The following is a 17,930-nucleotide window of genomic DNA, read 5'->3' as shown; positions in this document are numbered from 1 at the left end:
GAACGAAGCCCCAGAAGGCAAGGAAGAACCTTCAGAAAGGGATCCAGGTGAGAAAGCTGCACAGGCCAGAGATTTGTCCCCAGAGGGTCCAGGGGCAAGGGCAGAGGGGAAAAGCAGCTCCCCCGCCCGCTGCGATCTAACTTCCCGTAGACGAAGAAGGACTAGGGGAGAGCTGGACATCTCGCCGTGCGCTGCAGACGTCAGCCGGGAAGTCCCCGAGTCCTCCGACCTCAGCCACCCGTGGGCCAGCCGGCCGCTCTGTGTCCCCGACACCTGTTTCCATAACACTGCCCGGTACAGAGCAGCTCTCTGCTCAAATTGGTTGGCTGGGTGACTGAAGTCACATCCAAGCAAATCCAGGGACACGAGCCGAGCCGGAAATGAGGCCAGAAAGTGTGCGGTGCTTCCAGTCACTTGCTCAGGTCTGCTTTTCTCCTTGAAGGAGGCCCTGGGGAGATAACAAGTGTCTTTCCCAGTGGAAAGGCCAACCGTCGTGTGTTTACTGAGTGACTCGGTGGGCCAGCCCTTCCTCAGCTCTGCGGGTGATCGCGAGACAGGCAAACCCATGGGCAGTCTTGGCAAACAGGCTGGAAGCAAAACACACGAGAAGAATTCGTGAGCAGCCCAGAGCAGCATGCCATTGTGCAGAAATTTCCAGAAAAGGTTCAGGGGACGGGATGTGCTGGACAGGACACTGGAAGAGGCAGCAAGGAGACGGTGGGGCCCCCCACGCTCGAGGAGACGCGTGAGGGTCAGGTGTGCTGGGTGAGAGGCCCGCACGGCAGCAGAGAACATGCCACTGGCCCTTTGCTTGGCCCAGCCGCCCGGTCCTGGGACAGGGCCCTGCATGGCGTGGCTCCCACTTGCTGTCTGCGTCTCTGATCACTGCCCGTCCTGCTCAGGCCTCTGAGATTTTACTGGGGTTGTGATCACGTGTCCCAGTTTTTCTGGATGTAGTTTGATGTTGGTCTCCCCGTTCCCTGGAGCACCGGACGCCAGTCATCGCTGGCTTTGACATAGCAGACCCGTCATAACTGTGAGAAGGAGTCTGGGGACTTCTGCCTCGTCTGCTCAACTGAGGTGACTGGGGCCGTCTTGGAGGTGGGAAGTGTGTCCGGGATCATCTCAGCGGAGCTGGTCGGAGTACAGCCCTGCCTGCAGGCTGGGGGTGGCCAGGTGACGAGGACGAGGGACGGCCAGGGACCGAAGCACCCACTGCCCGGCCCATCAGCCGCTGCTCTGGGACCCAGGCCCCTGCCCGTGCTGTGAGCTCACTTCTTAGGAGAAGCTCTGGAAATAGTACCCGCAAGGCCCCAAGTTTGTAAATGTTAAAACAAACGTAGCAACTGCAAACCCTGTGTGACGAACGTGAGGGGCATCTATTAGAGTGCCTCCCCATGTTACAGCAGAAACAGGCTCAGGCCTGCAGGACTTGGGCCAGGACCTAAGGAGTGAGCACGTGTGTCCCGTCCGCCTCACCGGTTCATGTGCCTTGAGGTGTGGTGTCCACAAATACCAGACTAGGACCCTTCCACCAGCATGACGCCCACTCTACCTCCTTTTTTCCAGAGGCTTCTGTGGGCTCTTGGCCAGGGATGGCTGGCAGCCTCTCTGTGGCTTTGGACCCGTGGTGCGAAGCACAGGGTAGCAGCTGGCTCTGTCACCTGCCTTTGCAGGCAGTGGGACCAGAGGGGAGGGCCGGAGCGCTTACGGGGTGGCGTCCTTGTAGGTGTTTGGGGAGTAGAGCACGAACCAGCGCACACCCTGTCTCTGGTTTAGTTCATGATCACACCACCGGGTGGATCTCCATTTTCATGGCCCAAACCCCAGAAATGGGTGGATTATAACCGTGCTTTAACACCCAGATGAGGAAGCGTGTTCCTGTGTCATTCCCTCTTAGGAGACTCATAGGATACGGGGTCGGACATCCAGCTGTCCCTCTCAGTTATGGGTGGACATGAGCACTGCAGGACTGTGCGTGCTGTGGGGACTGCAGTGCCATGCACGTCCGTGTGGACGGCTCCCACAGGGACGGAGGAGGTGAAGAAAAAGTCACCAGTGTCCAACTGAGCGAAGTGGGGTCATCTTGTCATATCGTTGTTACGTATTCAAAAAAATATCAAGTGCCTACTATGTGCCGGCTCCTTGCTGGAGGCTGGGGATGCCGCAGTGAACGAGACAGACCAAAGGTTGCTGGGGACGCGAGCCCAAGCAGTGGTGCCCCCTCCAGCGCTGAGCTGGCGGGGACAGAGGTGAAAGGCAGGGCTCCGGGTGGGGGAAAGTGGCATCCAATGGCACACACAGATGGCCCCGCACTGCCCAGCCCCCATGCACCCAGGGGCAGTCTGCCCAGGCCACGCCCACCTGCCCCTAGCCCCGCCTCTGGGGCGGGTTCCTGAGAACCACAGAGCTGGGGCTCTGTGGGGTGTGGGGCCCTGGAGGGTGCAGACAGGGAAGGGCCCTGGGGCAGGGGCAGTTTCGGGCCAGGGAGCAGAGCCTGAGGCCACACAGACCAGACTCCTTGTGCCCCTCCTTCCCCTGGGTGAGAGGTCACCTGCACTCAGTGTCGCGGGGGCAGGTCAGTGGAGGCCAGTGAGGGACTAAAAGGAAAAGGCGGCCTCCGTTGATCACAGTGTCATGGAATGGCTGTTCAGCCTCCCGGCCGCCATTCATTCATTCATTCGTGCATTGAGTTGGTTGGTCCCCAAGACTTACTGAGCACCTGCTCTGTGCCAGGAGGTTTTAGGGACACAAGAGTGAGACAACAGACCCCACCCCAGCCTTCAAACACACTGGTAGGAGAGACAGAGGATCGGCAGGAGTCACACACACTGATAGGTACGGGGGGCTTTCTGGGGTGACCAAGGGGACCTTAGTCTGGGAGTCAAAGAATGTCTCCCAAGGAAGCGGCATCGTGGCTGAAACCTCAAGAATGAGTGGGATTAACCAGTCAGGAGGGAGGCAGTGGGTCCCCGGTCTGGGTTTGGGGTTTAGAGTTCTCACCGGGGGCCCTCGGGATGTCCTGGGAACGCCCTGGACAGGCCCCGAGCTGGCCAGGTGGGGGCAGTGCCTCCATGACCCCGTAAGCATTGTCGAGGAAAGTTCCGGTCACATCACAACACAGCCCCCCATGACTGCGCCGTGCCCACAGTGGATGCTTTCCCGGGACAGGGCATGGGCTGCTCAGAGGGTCTCCCGGGTGCAGGGCTGAGGAGCCTGGTGCCCTGTATGTCTGGGAGGTGGGTGCTCTGTAGACGTATGTAGAGGCAGCCTGTCCACTACGCTTCCACACTGGCCATCTCGAGGGTGGCGGAGCCCCGACTGGTGAGGCCTGAGTTGCCCAGAGCTTGTGTGTGGCCCCCTCCCTGTGACCTCGGTTGTCCACGTGCCCCCATCCTCCTCCCCGCCCCCCACCTTCTTACCTCAAAGGGACGTTCGCAGTAAGTCCAACACGTCCAGGGAGTGCCTTGAGGACAGGTGCCCAAGAAGCTATAACTTAGAGATTCTCGTGGGGGTGGGGGGGTGAGACGGACCTCGCAGCACAGGAGGCTGCTGTCGCTTTGCACGTTGGAAGCCACCTTCCCAGGGCGGCCGTGTGAGCTGCACTGGGATGTGCCCCTTTGAAGGGGTCCTATGGGGGTTTATTCCGAGGGTTTTTCTGCTCATCTGTGTTGTGAGTATTGTGGACCCACCCAGCCGGGTGAGGGGGATGACAATTGGGGTTTTACAAGGGAGTGCCTCAGGGCCACTGTTCACAAACACAGAGCTCTGACATGGCGGGGTCGGGGGGGACCCAGAGCTGGTTGCCTCAAAGCCAGGGACTTCCCCTGAGGGCCGTGGTACCTCTGCAGGGTAAGGTTGTGTTAAGACCTTGCACACTCACTGTCTCGTGACATACTCACACTCCTTTGTGACAAATAGTATTACGCAATTATTACCCAGTTTTATAAACAAGGACACTAAAGGTCATGGAGTTTTAGTGGTTTGCTCAGGAACACAGTTTGGGCTCAAACGCAGATCTTGGTGTCAAACAAATCTCGTGTTTTGAGGTGTTCTACTGCCTGAGCCCGTCCCTTCAAGCCAGGCAGGCTCCATGCGCGGGGAGGGGTGGGGGGGCCTTGCGGACACTTTGGCCCCATCCTCTGCCCCTCCCCCACCAGTAGGGCTGCCCTTGGGGGTGTGGGGGCCACTGGGAGCACATGCTCTGCTGGCTGGCTCCTAACCTGTCTCTGCCCCACATTCTTGCGGACGAGGCTGTGGGATTCCCAGAGCCTGGAAAGTTGCCTTTGCGAAATTTGCCAACACTTGATACTTTTATCTGTGATCAAAGGAAGCTTGAGCAGACTTGACCTTCCTGCTCGAAGCTGCTACCCAGGAAGCCAGTCCTGCCAGAGCTAGGGCCCGCACATGTATTCACACATCATTCCTTCGTGCACACGATGGGTGAGTGGCGGGGGGACACCCCCTCTGTGCCAGATGTGGGGGTGGGGGCTCCGAGTCACAGCCTTGTGCTCTGCCAGTTATAGGCCAGAAGGAAAGGCTGCAGCCTCTTCACCTGCTCGGAGAAGCTCGTTGGGGTCCACTCAGGATGTGAATGGGAGCCTGATTTGTGGCAGACGGGGGTCACTCGGGTGGATGTCAGAGGAAACCAAAGTTGCCTGTTACAGACTCTCAGGAACAAACTCTGGCTGGTGCCAATCTGGACAGTGCAGACCAGTGCAGTCCTATTGGCTAAAGTCCCCCCCCCTCCCGCCAGCGGCCTCGGGCAGCTGCCTTGCCTGGACGCACACACTGGGCCGCAGGGCAGGGCCATTCCCCAGGGCCTCAGCTCTGGGTTTGTTTTTCCTGCAGGTACCAAGACAATGGACAGTGGCGTCACCTGGGCTGTCCCCTTGGCTCCTCCGCTCTGTGTCCTGAGCACCATGGCCAAAGGTTCTGTCCTTTGGAGGTCCACCTGCCATGCAACAAGTCTCCCAAAGATCTATGTATGTGCTGTGACGGGCAGAGCTGGAGATACAGATGTAATTTTTTTGGCTAATGTATGTCAACTAAAGTATTTATTACATACAAGGTATGGAAGGGGTCAGCATTTACTAAAAACAATTCAAATCTTGAGCCAATGATAGTGTTCATCCGATAAAGGTTCTCAAATTAAAAGGCCAGATAAGTCAGTGCAGCTCAAAAATGGCAGTAACTTGGGAGCTGGCAATTGACACTTGTTTTCTGCCACTGTTTACTCTTCAATAAAAAATGCATATTTACCATAGCAACCTCCCGATCACGTGGTGCCCTATCTTACCCGCTCCCCTCTAAAACAGAATAGCTTCTTAAAGAAACACACACATTCTCATATGCATGCCTTTCAGATGCAAAAATGCGTTCTGTGTAAGGAAGCCCTCATTCCTGGGATTTAATGGTAATAAACACGTCATCTTTATAGAAATCATTTTGGTCCCATGTCTTAAATTTTAGACGTTCATTCTGGAAATAAAATCAGTCTTGGAGGGCTTTTGTTTATCTTGAGGGTTTGCCGATTGTTTATATTAATACTGTTCTGTATATGTATATATTTTTGCGTTTATACATGCATATATGTCCATATTTTTTTTTAAACAGCAGCCGTTCGTATTGTTTGGAAGGGAGTTTGGTGTAGATTCTAACGACCTGCAGCTTCGTCTGTGATTAAACATTGTCATCTGTGCAGAGCCCAATTGCAGTCTGAAATTGTCTTTCACTGTTAACTTGGGAGAACTGCCTGGTCGTCAGAGCTTTGGAGAGACGGCTCCAAGCCGGGCGTTTCAGGAAAGGAATGGCCCTCGTTCCAGCCTCATCCGTGTGTCTCGTTCCACAGCTGGAGCTGGGGGGTGGGCGGGTATTAACGCCACAGGTCTCTGTCCCTGCCATGCCGTCCTTGCACAGAACGCATCCCTTTGGCAATGGCCCTGGTAAAAGCTGCTTTTAATTGGAGCATCTTCCACACCAGGCTCCATGCTAAATGAACCCGCTTTGCAGATAAGGAAACCGGACTTCAGAGAGGTCATGCCGTTTGCCCAGGGTTGCACCCCCCAGGCTGGAGGAGCTGAGTGTGGACCTGAGCCTTTGGGCTGTGTCCACATAATCTGTGCCTTAAACCTTTCTGTCCGACGTGGGCCTGGAAGTAGAAGCAGGACGAGACAGGGCAGCCTTTAGAGTTTCGGCGCGGTCTTGGTGTCAGGAGAGCTGTTAGCAGCATCTTCCCTGTGCCTGGCAGCCACGTCCCCCTGTGCTGCAGGTTGCTGTGGACGGGCAGCCCTGGGGACGGGCAGTGTGGCTGTGTGGCCAGAGCGATGGGCAGCAGCCTTAGCAGGCTGGGGCCTGGTGGATTTTCGACATGCCCTTCAGACCAATCTGAAAAACAAGAGCAGTGTGACTCTGTTATGGGGGAAATCTGACTGAAGTGGGGAAGGGCTCTCCTTGGCGAAGTGGCGTTGTGACCCGACGTCTGAGGAGGACAGTTGCCTAGACCCCACACCCGGGCAGCCAGTTTGCCTGCAGCGTGTCCATGAGCCATTTCATAATTATCCATCATGAAAGGCCGCATGCTGCCGGGATAGATTATTTAAACCAGTGTGTACGCCTCCCATGTAACCCCGAGTCAGCCCGCACTGTACATACACACAGCCTGAGAGGTAATTGCTTATCATGTATCTCTTTGTTCCAGACACTTTTATAAAAGAGTATGTATTATGTATGGTATGACCTTCAAATGTCAGGGATGTGTTGTGCAATAAACTGTCAATATTTGTGGTTATAAGGTACTAGATGACTTTTACAATAATTGGAACGGCTATATTAAAAGCTTGGATCACTCAGCTGGTTAAAGGGAAAGACACAGGCCAGCATTGTTCAGGGCCTTGCCTTCTGCCAACCATTAAATGAAAGATACTGCAAGGTGCTTAAGACGTCTTCTTTGTTTACAAAAGAATATGGCAAAACATCTCTCCTGGGGAGGCGTCATCTCCAAACCACCCCCCTCCTTTCAATGTACGAGTTCCTGGGCGGAAACCCAGCCCCACAGGTTATGGCGACTCACCAAGCGAATTTTAGAAAAGCTTGGTCCAGTTTGTCTCAGTGTCAAGACGGAAGAATTCTGTGAAACTTACCGGCAGTCAGAGATCTCCTCCCCACCCCCACCCCACCCCACCCCACCTGTAAGTGAGGGGGCTATAAATTATTTTAAAGGATCTTAAAAGCTATAGTTTGTTTGTTTGTTTGTTTTTTAAGAAAGTAAATTATGTAGAAATCTTTTGGGAATTTATGCTGTACTGAAAAGTAGAGGCTTCTATAGTTTTCTTTTTTCTTTTAAAGAAAGGAGTTCTTTACTTAAATTATGAAAAAAGGAAAGCATAAGAAATGTTTTGCAATAATTACAGCAGTGATTGGGGTGTGGGTTACTGTGCTTGAGGGCTGATCTATGTCTCCGTGTGTGTGGGGCTGCGGCTCAGGACTGTGACATTGTCCCTTCTGGCCAGGAAGTGGGTACATGAAATAGGGGAAGATGTGTCGACAACACGCCCCATCTTCTACAAAGCTCACCTGGGGCCTTGCTGGTCATGCTTGTGTGTTTGTGGTTCTTCCACCTTGGAGGAGAGAACACTGGAGACACCGCGAGGCCGCCTTCTCTAGGAAGCCCCCCCTGACTGCTTGCCCACCTTGCTGGCACCTCCCTGAACCCCTGAAGGTGCTGAGCTCTTTGGGGCATTTCTGGTGTTTTGCTGGTGCCTGGGGCCAGTGCCTCCCAGGCCACTCAAGCAGCTTTCCTCTCGCAGTCGGGAGCTGATCTCAGCCTCTGAGTTCCAGTTTGCTTACCTCCTCCGATTCTTTTATTTATTGAAAAAGTGCGTACATTGGTTTTTAAAGTATGTATCGAGCACTACTCTGAGCTGAGTGTCTGCCACGTGCAGGAGATTAAACTCCAAACAGCAGTAAGTGATTCCTGTTTGCGTGGAGCTCGTGTTCTGGGGGGGACACGTGGGGAGCAGATAAGCACATGGGTCAGTGAGAGTCCGCAGAGGATAATAGGTGCTACAGGAACACAGCAGAGAAAGGGCCTGGGAGGCGAGGGGCCGCCTTCTGAAAGGGTGGTCAGAGATACCTCTCCGTCTGTGCACGTGCCTTTTGAGAATCCGCATGTGCAGAGGACCAGCTAGAAAGGCTTGAGGAGAACTGAAAGAGGAGGGCGCTGAGGACACTGGATGAGGTCTGAGCAGGAGTGGCAGCACTTAGGGGTTTGAAGGCCCTGAGAAAGAGCAGGGGGTTATTCTTAAGAATGGCAGAGCCTTCCCCTGCACGTAACCAGGCTTTTCCCAGGAGACGGCAGCTCCCTGGGCCAGCCCTCTCCAGACTCATTTTCCTGCCTGCTTCTCCTTGTCCAGCCTGGTTCATGGGCTGTCCTCTCCTGCACTGGTTACCCTAACAGTCTCTGGGATGGATTCCAGCCCACCACCCCCGACCAGGCCAGAAGACAGACAGGTGTGTCGAGCCCAAGGAGACCTATCACACCACATGTATTGTCGCCGGTCCATCTGTGAGTCCCCAATCCTGCCTTCTGCATCCAGGGTCACAGTCCCCAAGCTGGGGACTAGAAGCGCCTGCCCACAGCCGACCCTGAGGGCCTTGGGAAAGCTGGCAAATCAGGGATTACAGAAGATGCTGTCAACAGAGCTTCACAGAATGCCAGAGAACAGAGTCCCCATGGGTGGCCCCGTCAGCAGCAGGGGGTTCCACACGCTCCCCTGACAATTAAGAAGGGCTCTGGGCCTGGTCAAACCAGAAACACATTTGGCCCTCAGCGCTTGATTTTGAAGCCCTTGTGTATTTTAAGGGAAATTTAATCCATGTGTTTCTGATTCATTTTCACTTAACTCATCAAAACGTTGCTTTAGAGAAGCTATTTGAGATCCTAGTATCTTATTTTTCCCCCCAAATTTTAGCCTTTTTATGACCTATTTCCCCAATTCCAGAAATCCTATCTTGCTAAAAGCAAAAATGCACAGTTTTGAGTTTGGGTTGAAAGTGAAAAAGGCAACAAGAGCGAGCAGAGCTCCCCAGCTCTCCACCTCTTCACCTGGACGCACAGAGACCTGCTCATAAGCTCGGGGCTGTCCTGTGAGCCCAGCTCAGTCCCCAGGCCTGAGACCCAAAGGGAAGCTGGCTGTTGCCTTGTCCTAAGTGGACATCGTTTTCCAGAATAGCTCTCTATTTAAACAAATGCTTTTGCCAATCCATATTAATGCTTAACTGTTTAACATGACTATATATGGACATCATAAAGCAGAGAACTTTGATAAACAACAGAAACTTCAAATTAATACTGACCAAGGCATGGGTCTTCCAAGAGTTAACTAGAATTGTTTATAGTAATGTTATAATTTTTATGCGTACCATTAATTTAAGATCATTTTAAAAAATAAAAGGAATTCTTAACCAGGACTCTCTACTACAGTAATCATTGTTTTATTCAAGTCTGTTAATTTTAAAGTTTTCAAAATTAGGGAAAATGTTAAGCTTTTAAGAGGAACTATACATTTTTTTGGACGTTCTCCAAAGTGTTAGTTATGTTCCCTCCTCTGAAAAGATCTTAAAGCGCTAGTATATACAGGCAGAGAAATAGGAAAATATGTGATTTTTTCGGTGTTCTGTTCACCCATTAGGCTCCACAAACATTTTTTTTTTTCAGGAATTGAGAGCTGTGCTTTTGAGGTTTTCTTTGCACAAGGCAGACTTTCAGAATTAACTACATAACTCATCTGGGAAAATGTATTTTCTGTTATCCTAGAAGTTCCATAGAAATTAAAATACCATGGCATTTTATGTCATAATGTAGTAAATACTCAGGTATACAGACAGCTACCTTACCCAGGAGAGGCTGTTGGGAGAACTCTCCATTCACTGCGTGGACTCATCATCATCATCACCACCATTATCACCACCATCATCACCATCACCATCACCACCATCACCACCATCACCATCATCACCTTCATTCCCATGATCACCACCATCATCACCATAATCATCACCACTATCACCATCACCACCATCATCATCACCACCACCATCATCATCACCACCACCATCATCACCATCATCACCACCAGCACCACCATCACCATAATCATCATAACCATAATCATCACCATCACCGCCATCACCTTCATCACCATCACCATCATCACTGTCACCATCACCACCATCATCACCACCACCATCATCACCATCATCACCACGATCACTACCATCACCACCATCATCACCATCACACCATCATCACCATCACCATCGTCACCACCACCATCACCATCACCATCACCATCGTCACCACCATCACCACCAACACCATCATCACCATCACCATCACCACCATCATCACCGCCATCACCACCATCACCACCATCATCACCATCTTCACCATCACCATCACCATCATCACCGTCATCATTAACATCATCATTATAATTTTTTAAATGGAAATCTTTTCAAACTGTACTTTTGGACATGTGAAAAGTAAGGCTGTCTGACAGGATGAAGTCAGAACTGAGAATACATGCACGATTTAAAAAGAAATCGCTCTTTTGCTTTCCCTTTTTGGCCTCTCTCTCTGGCTCTTGTACTCCGTCTCAATCTGTGAATTAGTAGGAAGACCTGGGCATTTGGGTATCACCACAGCAGAAGACCCCACCAGGAGGTTTGTTCTTCCGTGTCAGTTCCTGAGCCCCTCCCACAATGATAACTCTCCAAATTTCCATAGTTTCACCAAGATTTTTTTCTCATTCATACCAAGCCTGGTGTGGGTCAGCTGCTGTCCATCTGGTGAGTGACTGACCCAGGCAACCTGCAGTTTGTGACTCTGCCACTCAACCCTTGTGTTGGAAGGTTGCCAGGGCCGCAGAAGAGCGGGAGGCAGCGGTGCACAGCCTTTCTTCACGGTCTCCTCCAGCCATCGGCTAGTCACTCGGTCTCAACTTAGTGCAAAGGAAGTTGGCAAACGTAGGGGCTTCCCTTTCATAGTCGTTTCATCCCGCCCTCTAAGACCCATCCCACTTTCTTATTTGGCTTCGGATGAGGTTAGGTGGGTGAATGCAAGACAGGCAAGAAGCAGTGGGTGAGGACAGCCTGTGGTGGGCATGCAGCACGTCTAGCACCAGAGGCTTCCAAGCAGTCGGAGCGGAGGGCCCAGGAGGGCCAGTCCTCTGGGTCAGATGGAACCTGGGCCCGCGGTGGGGTGAAGGGATTTGCCTAAGGACAGACTGGCATTAGGGACCCAGCAGGAAAAGACTGCACTGCCTCTTGGCAAACAGGCCTATTTTAAATACGTACCAAGGAAGCTCAGTGTTTAGAGATAACTTGGGGGGAATCTATCCTTAAAATACAGAATTATTTCATAAACTGTGTTTTTAAGTTTCAAGCATATGTACCGTGTCTCCCCGAAAATAAGACGGAGTCTTATATTAATTTTTGCTCCAAAAGATGCATTAGGGCTTATGTTTAGGGGATGTCTTATTTTTTCATGTACAACAAACGTATTAAATGCGTCTGTCTGGCTGAGATCTTAATGGGGGCTTATTTTCTGGGTAGGTCTTATTTTCGGGGAAACATGGTCCGAGTACAGTTAAGTGTGTAATGACTTACACACTCCGTGTTTGTGTACAGCAAGGAGCCAGCCTTGGGGTGCTTCAGACAGTGGCTAATAGTGTCGAATAAGTGTCTGGGCTTTGACTTTTCAAGTCGTTTGTCTTTCTAAGCGTGGGCTTCTTTGTCTGCCCAGCACGGCCAGTGTGTCATAAGGGGGTTCACATGGCCCGTGGCAACTTTCATCTCCTGGCCCCTCCCCCCACCCACGGCAGTGAGCCCTCCCTCCACCCGCCCTCCCTCTGAGCGCTGGGGGAGGTGACGCACCTCACTGTTACCTTGCTATATATGCAGGGGATTCTAACAAGCAGATGGAAATGTAGGAGGTGGCTTTCTGACCCTGAGGTGACAACATTAGGAAGCCCAGTTGTCTGGTGTTCTGTCACCCCCATATAACATATTCTTGATACACAACTTGGAATGGCTGGGTCCATCATCCTTTTTTCAGCAAGCCACTCCCAGCTTATACGAACTGGAGAGAGCTGGCAGGGTTTTTGGAACCTATTTCAGTTCAGTCGTTCTAAGCTGGAACTCTGGAAGGGTGGCCCAAATGGCCTGTGTCCCTGTGGAATGTTCATCACTGTCCCCATCCAGGCCATCCATTTCTGAAGAACAGGTCCCATGTTGTGTAGTGGGCTCAAGGAAAGAAACACGTCCCCGGAGTGTTGCCCGCCACGGCCCTATCGGGAGGCCCTGAGCATGTGGCTGAGGCTGGTAGCTAAGGACGTGGCCTGCCAGCCTGCAGCCAGGTGTCCCAGGGACGCTCCCGTCTCCAGGAGCCGACAGGACCATTCCTTCTATCTCAGATGAGCAAGAGCAACGGATGCCAGGTCTGAGGCTGACCTGTGTCCCCATGTCCATCTTCAGTCTACCCAACACACTTAGAGAGAGATGGGAGATGGCAGGTGGTAGGAAAAGAAGTTTTTTAAGAAGCTCAAACCAGCCCATAGACGGCCTGACAAAGCATCACAGACGTAATTTTTAAAATGCTGTTTCCTTTCCACTGCTGGCTTCCTGGAGGGGCCAGGGAAGGGCTGGTCTATCTGTGACCAGGGGCAGCGACTGGACCACTGGCCGGGCGGCCATTCCTCGGGCCTCCATCCGGGGGTGTCTTGCATAAGGACAGCTGTCAGCGCTTTTGCCCGGGCTGGACGAGGGATTGGGCAGCGGCATCTTTCCGTCTGAGCGAGCCTCCTGCGTTCCGGGGTGGGATCCACTCAGGCGCAGGCGTGGGCTCAGCCTCGGCGTCCTCAGCCGTCACTGCACTTGGCTTGCAGCCTCTCCGGACACTCCCTGGGACCACCCACACTTCCCGTTCATCGTCGCTCAGTTTGTTTTTCTAGTTGGATTTAGTCTACGAGTAAACGCCATAGGCCTTCTGACCCTCCAAAAGAAAAAACAGAAAAAAAGAAAAAAAACACACACACACACAGAAAAAACATTTCTATGTGAAGTGAAAATTAGACTCTTAAATCTGCAAAGAAAGCTGTTTATCTTATAAATGTATTCTTTTTATTGGGCCACACATACCCAAGATGGAAAGATCAAAGGGAAACAGATATGTGCCATCACTTAGTGACATACAGTGAGGCGCAGCTCACGCTCAGCCCCTGTGGGAGCTTCCAAAGGGGCTTCGGCCATCTGTGTTGATCGCAGCGTGTCCTGGGCCACCGAAAGCTGCTGCAGGAATACGTCCTCCACACACACTGTTCCGTGCCGTCCGACAGCCCATCTGCCGCTGTCACAGGTGGGCCCCCTTGGACGAAGGTCTGGCCGAAGGTGCCTGTGGGCTGACCACGGAGGCCCGAAGCCCTGCAGGAACAGAGTGTCACGAGCCCACATCTGCCCCTACCTGAAGCCAGCATCCGGGCAACTGGTTCTGCTGCCAGTTCCAACTGGCAGCTGTCGTGCCCCCTCCTGAAGCAGGGTCCTAGCTCTGCTGCAGGGGCTCTTGGGCCCACTGTTGTTTGACCTCATGACCCCAACCAAGGGAAGCTGAAGTACAACAGGTAGGAGATGGGGTGGGTGGGGGAGGGCACCCAGCGTGCAGGTGATGTGGGGATTGTCATCTGGCCATCGTTCTTCTGGGTGCTTGGCGCACTGGCTCTTCAGGGCAGCCCCTGGTGGCCTCAGCCTGTGGGCCTGGAGTGCCCTGCTGTGACCGCACCTGGGGCACACGTCTGCTGGGACATTGCGTACCCTCCTGGGCCTCTTTGCCCTCATCAGTGGCCATCGCTGGTGCCCTTTGCACCTCCATGTGCACGACCACAAACCCAGTGCCCGGCAGGGACAGTTCAAAATGTGGGTGAACTGTGCCCTCCTATCTGGGCACAATCACCAGGGGAAGAATGCCCTTGAACAGCTTTTCCAAGGACGGCCAGAAGAGCGGACGATGGGATTCAGGTGAGCGCCCAGAACTTGCCCAGGTTGATGATGCCGTGGCGAATCGTCAGTGCAGACACAGAGAGGACGCTCTAGGCCACACTGTCTCCTGGGATGCGGGAGCAAACCTCCAGATGGGAAGAGAGTATGTCTGCTTTCGTCCTGCTCGTGGCCGGGAGCCTGTCCCTTTGGCTGTCAGCAGAGAACACCAGAACAGAGGTGGCAGAATAAAAGCACTTCGCATTTTCTGTTGCTTGGCAGGTACAGATCTCTGCACATTGTCCCTCAGGGCTCACTGTTCTCACTGTGGACCTACCGTGAGGCCCAGAGAGGGGCTGGAAGCCATGGTGGGCGGGCGAGGGCCCCACCAGCCTCGGGGGCTTGGGGTCTGTGCCAGGCGGCCAGCCTGCAGCTTTGTGTGTCGCCTCCTCCGAGACGGAGCCTCCAGCTCCCGCCCTGCACCCCGACGCCGCCTGGCTGGCAGTGCCTGTCAGGCCTCGGGTGTTGCAATAACGTATCTTCCAGATACTAGATGTTTTCACAGTTTTATTTACTGTTACGTCCCACCATTTCTCTGCAGAAGGCAGCAGCATGTAAATTTTACTCCATTTTCTAATGCTTTGGGTTACCCAACCAATAACAGCAGGAAGCAAATTTGTATCGATACTTTAAGACAGAGTTCTCAAGTCACCGCACAGATTTAACTGCCGTGCTCCAAGTTTATGGGCGTTTGCAGCTGAGTTTCTGCACATGACTTTGAAGATGTCACTACGTGTTTATCACAGGCTAATTGTGGAACCACATTTCCATACTTTCCTCCTCTCTTTCATGAGATCACACCAGCCAGCGATGGATACGAGACTCTACAAGGAAGAAGTGATCAGTTCTGGATAATTTTCTTTCCTGTCCCAAAATAGCTGTATGTCTGCGTGTCTTCGGGACTCAGCAGAGACATTTTCCCTCCATTGGTTGCTTGATTCAATGCAAACGTGATTTCGATCGTATGGAAAACTCTCCAGCTAGTCCGTATTATAAATTAATCAGATTCAACAAACACCAACATTTTTAAACTTTTGGAAAAAAAATATTTAATAGGAGCTAAGCAAAAGAAGAAATCAAACCAGCTGCTGACACAGCTGTTTCTTTTCTTGTTTAATTCAGTTCAATATAAAGGTACCATATGCTGCTTAAAATGATGATAGGAAAGATGAAATAATTTAAGAGAATAACAAGAAAATACATGAATTGTCAGCATTCTGTCAGATTTAGAGAATGAAATAGACAGGTGTAGTATTGACATGTTTAACTTTGTGTGGTGTTAGCAGTTTTGGTGTGAACAACTTGTGACATGTGCTGAAGTGATGTGTGAACGTGTCTTCTCCTGCAGACGTCGGCGAGGAGGCAGGGCGGTCCGTCGGCGTCCAGCCACCCGCACTGCTGCGTGACAGGAGCCTGGGCTCCGCCCTGAAGGACTGCCCGTACTGCGGGAAGACCTTCCGGACGTCGCATCACCTGAAGGTCCACCTGAGGATACACACAGGTGAGACGTGGCGCGTGCTGCCGCGCGGCTCAGAGGCGGGGCCCGAACGCTGCTCCTGTGCCAGATCATGCCTCGTTTGTCACTAACACTGTCACGTTTCCCTGGGCCCATCTGTACACTGCTGTGTGGGTCCGAACTGACCCTGGCGTCCAGGCTCCTGCCACATGACATGCACACCTCCTGTGGGCCAGGCCTGGGGTGACCCGACACCCCAGGACACTTGGCCAATGGCTTCCTTCTGCAGTACTGAGGTGGCACCTCCCACACCCGGTAGTGACCAGGAATCTCTCGGGAGCTGAATGACGGGAGCCCAGTGCAAAGTCTCGTGTATAAAAGGGACGTAGCCGCTCCCCTGGCATCCAGCAGGCTGGCTTCTGCCCAGCCAGGGCTCCAGGCCTGTCCAGGGGACTGGACAGAGGGAATGCAGGGCATGGATGGTGGGGGGCCCTCCAGTGGGCCTCCTCAAAACAAAAATCGGTGTGCTCTGAAGCAACAGGGGGCAGTGGCTGCTGGACCACTGTGGGTGCCTCTGTGTCTGTGTCGCCCTGCCCCTCACAACGCGCACCTCTCCTGGTTTCCTTGCCTGTCCCCCGTCACGGTTCTCTGTAGCTTTCCTGCTAGTTGTTTGCACATTGCCAATAGAAAAGAAAAATCCATCTGAGATATGGACACCTCCATTTTCTTTGATTTTTCTCTTGACACTTTATCTACTGGAGTATGAGCTGCTTCGGAGGCTAGACAAATATGCCATCTATTTTCAAAAATAATTGTGGTCTATTTCCCACGGAATCAATAAAGCTCAGGGTTGTGCAGGATATTTAGTGCACACGGCCTGTGTGCAGACTGCGGTTAAGGACCAGGGGCCCTCACCTGGAGCCTCCCCCGCAGCCCACAAATCTCCCCGACTGGAGAGGAGCCCAGGACAGGTGGCACTGGGCCACGGCTGCCGGCTGGCTTTATTCACGGCCTGCGTGCAGCTGAGCGTGGCCACGGCCCCGCCCCATCCTGGCGCACGTGTCCTTCCTGGGTCCTCGCAGAGCCAAGGCAGACGCTCCCTAATGGGGAGCCAGGTCCCGTGGCATCTGACCCCCTCCCCGGCTCTGCCCCCCTCTGCCCCCCACCCCCACCCCATGCCAAGGGCTCGTTCCCTCCACCTGGACTCTCGTCTCCCAGGTGGTCACTGGGGCTCAGCTCCCATGTGGTCTCTTCGGAGAGACTATGGCTGACTACCCCTCCCACCCCTGCTTTTCTTCCGTCACAAACTGCACACTTTCTGAAACGACCTTGCTCAGTGCTCTGCTCATTTCCTTGGGGTTGTCTCCCACCACGTAGAACGTGAGGGTGGTGGTACTGTCCATCGTTTTAATGGCTATAGTTTCTAGAACCCTGGCCTGACAAGAGCACCTTACACATAGTAGGGGCACAACGCATTTATCTGAAAGGTCAAATGACAGAACAGATGTGAGACTAAGCGAGACCCCTCTCATCATCCTGGCACTGTGCCAGGTGGCACTAAGGGTACAAGTGCAGTGGGGAAGGTGGCCTCCCCAGCGACCATTTTGGAAAGGCAGCCTGAACTCACAAACCTGTCAGACGCCACAGTGTGGCTGTCAGGCGCAGGTGCTAGGTTCCCGGGTGCAGGTGGAAGCCCCCTCCCTGGCAGCTCAGTGAAAGGTCCCTGAGTCTCTGTCCCCAGGTCTTTGTTCTCTGCCAGGCAGGTATATTGGCTGCTTTCTCATCATCTGAGTGTGACCCCAATGTCCCCTTCTCAGTGAGGTCTTCCCAGTGACTAGGCGCAGGCTGAGGCAGCTGAGACATCTGGCTTTTGCAGCTCATGCCAAGGTTGGGTCCCCTAGGGGTGTGGTGGTGGTTGTGGGGACCCACAGACACCAGGACGTGGGACGCAGTCGCCATGACAGCCAACACTGGGCTGTCCACAGGGGTGTGTGCTACTGTCCTTTCCTCAGATGCAGACAAAGGCCCCTAGGCCCAGCTTGCCAGCTGCAGGGTGGCTCACCCTGGAGCCTTGGCCTACCAGGGACCTGGTCAGGAAAGGGGCAGTGCTCCCCAATCAGGAGCCCTGCCGACCTGCGGGCATTGACCACCATCAGCTGGCCCATGGGTGAGAGAAGACGCTCCATAGAACATTCTGGATAAATCAGGACAGAAGCTGGTAGGCTTCCTGTGGACCTGGGTGGGAGCAGATGCGTTCTGCTTTCTGAGGTTTTAAAGCTGGAGAAAGACAGTTTTCTTCCAACCTTTTGCTTTTTCCACTTCACAAAACTGAAATGTGTGACCAACAGTCCTTGGAGACACTAAGAGAAGCAAGACCGGGCCA

At 53.1% G+C, this 17,930-nt stretch overlaps 1 protein-coding gene across 8 annotated transcripts in view; it reads left to right on the top strand.

Annotated features, from left to right (window-relative positions):
- The window catches only part of ZNF536 (zinc finger protein 536), a 378,875-nt gene that overhangs the window by 225,408 nt on the left and 135,537 nt on the right, over positions 1-17,930 (top strand). For all 8 annotated transcript variants that reach the window (XR_004425151.1, XM_033128585.1, XM_033128581.1 and 5 more), the window contains one exon: positions 15,440-15,592. Coding sequence is in view for 7 of the 8 variants with exons in the window: in XM_033128585.1 (XP_032984476.1) it covers positions 15,440-15,592 (153 nt within the window). In the remaining variant the exon portion in view is untranslated. The remainder of the gene's footprint in view (positions 1-15,439; positions 15,593-17,930) is intronic.

The sequence above is a fragment of the Rhinolophus ferrumequinum genome, chromosome 15, assembly GCF_004115265.2.
Source record: "Rhinolophus ferrumequinum isolate MPI-CBG mRhiFer1 chromosome 15, mRhiFer1_v1.p, whole genome shotgun sequence".
NCBI lineage: Eukaryota > Metazoa > Chordata > Mammalia > Chiroptera > Rhinolophidae > Rhinolophus > Rhinolophus ferrumequinum.
Note: the sequence above shows the minus strand (reverse complement) of the source record. Positions and strands in the feature narration are given on the sequence as shown.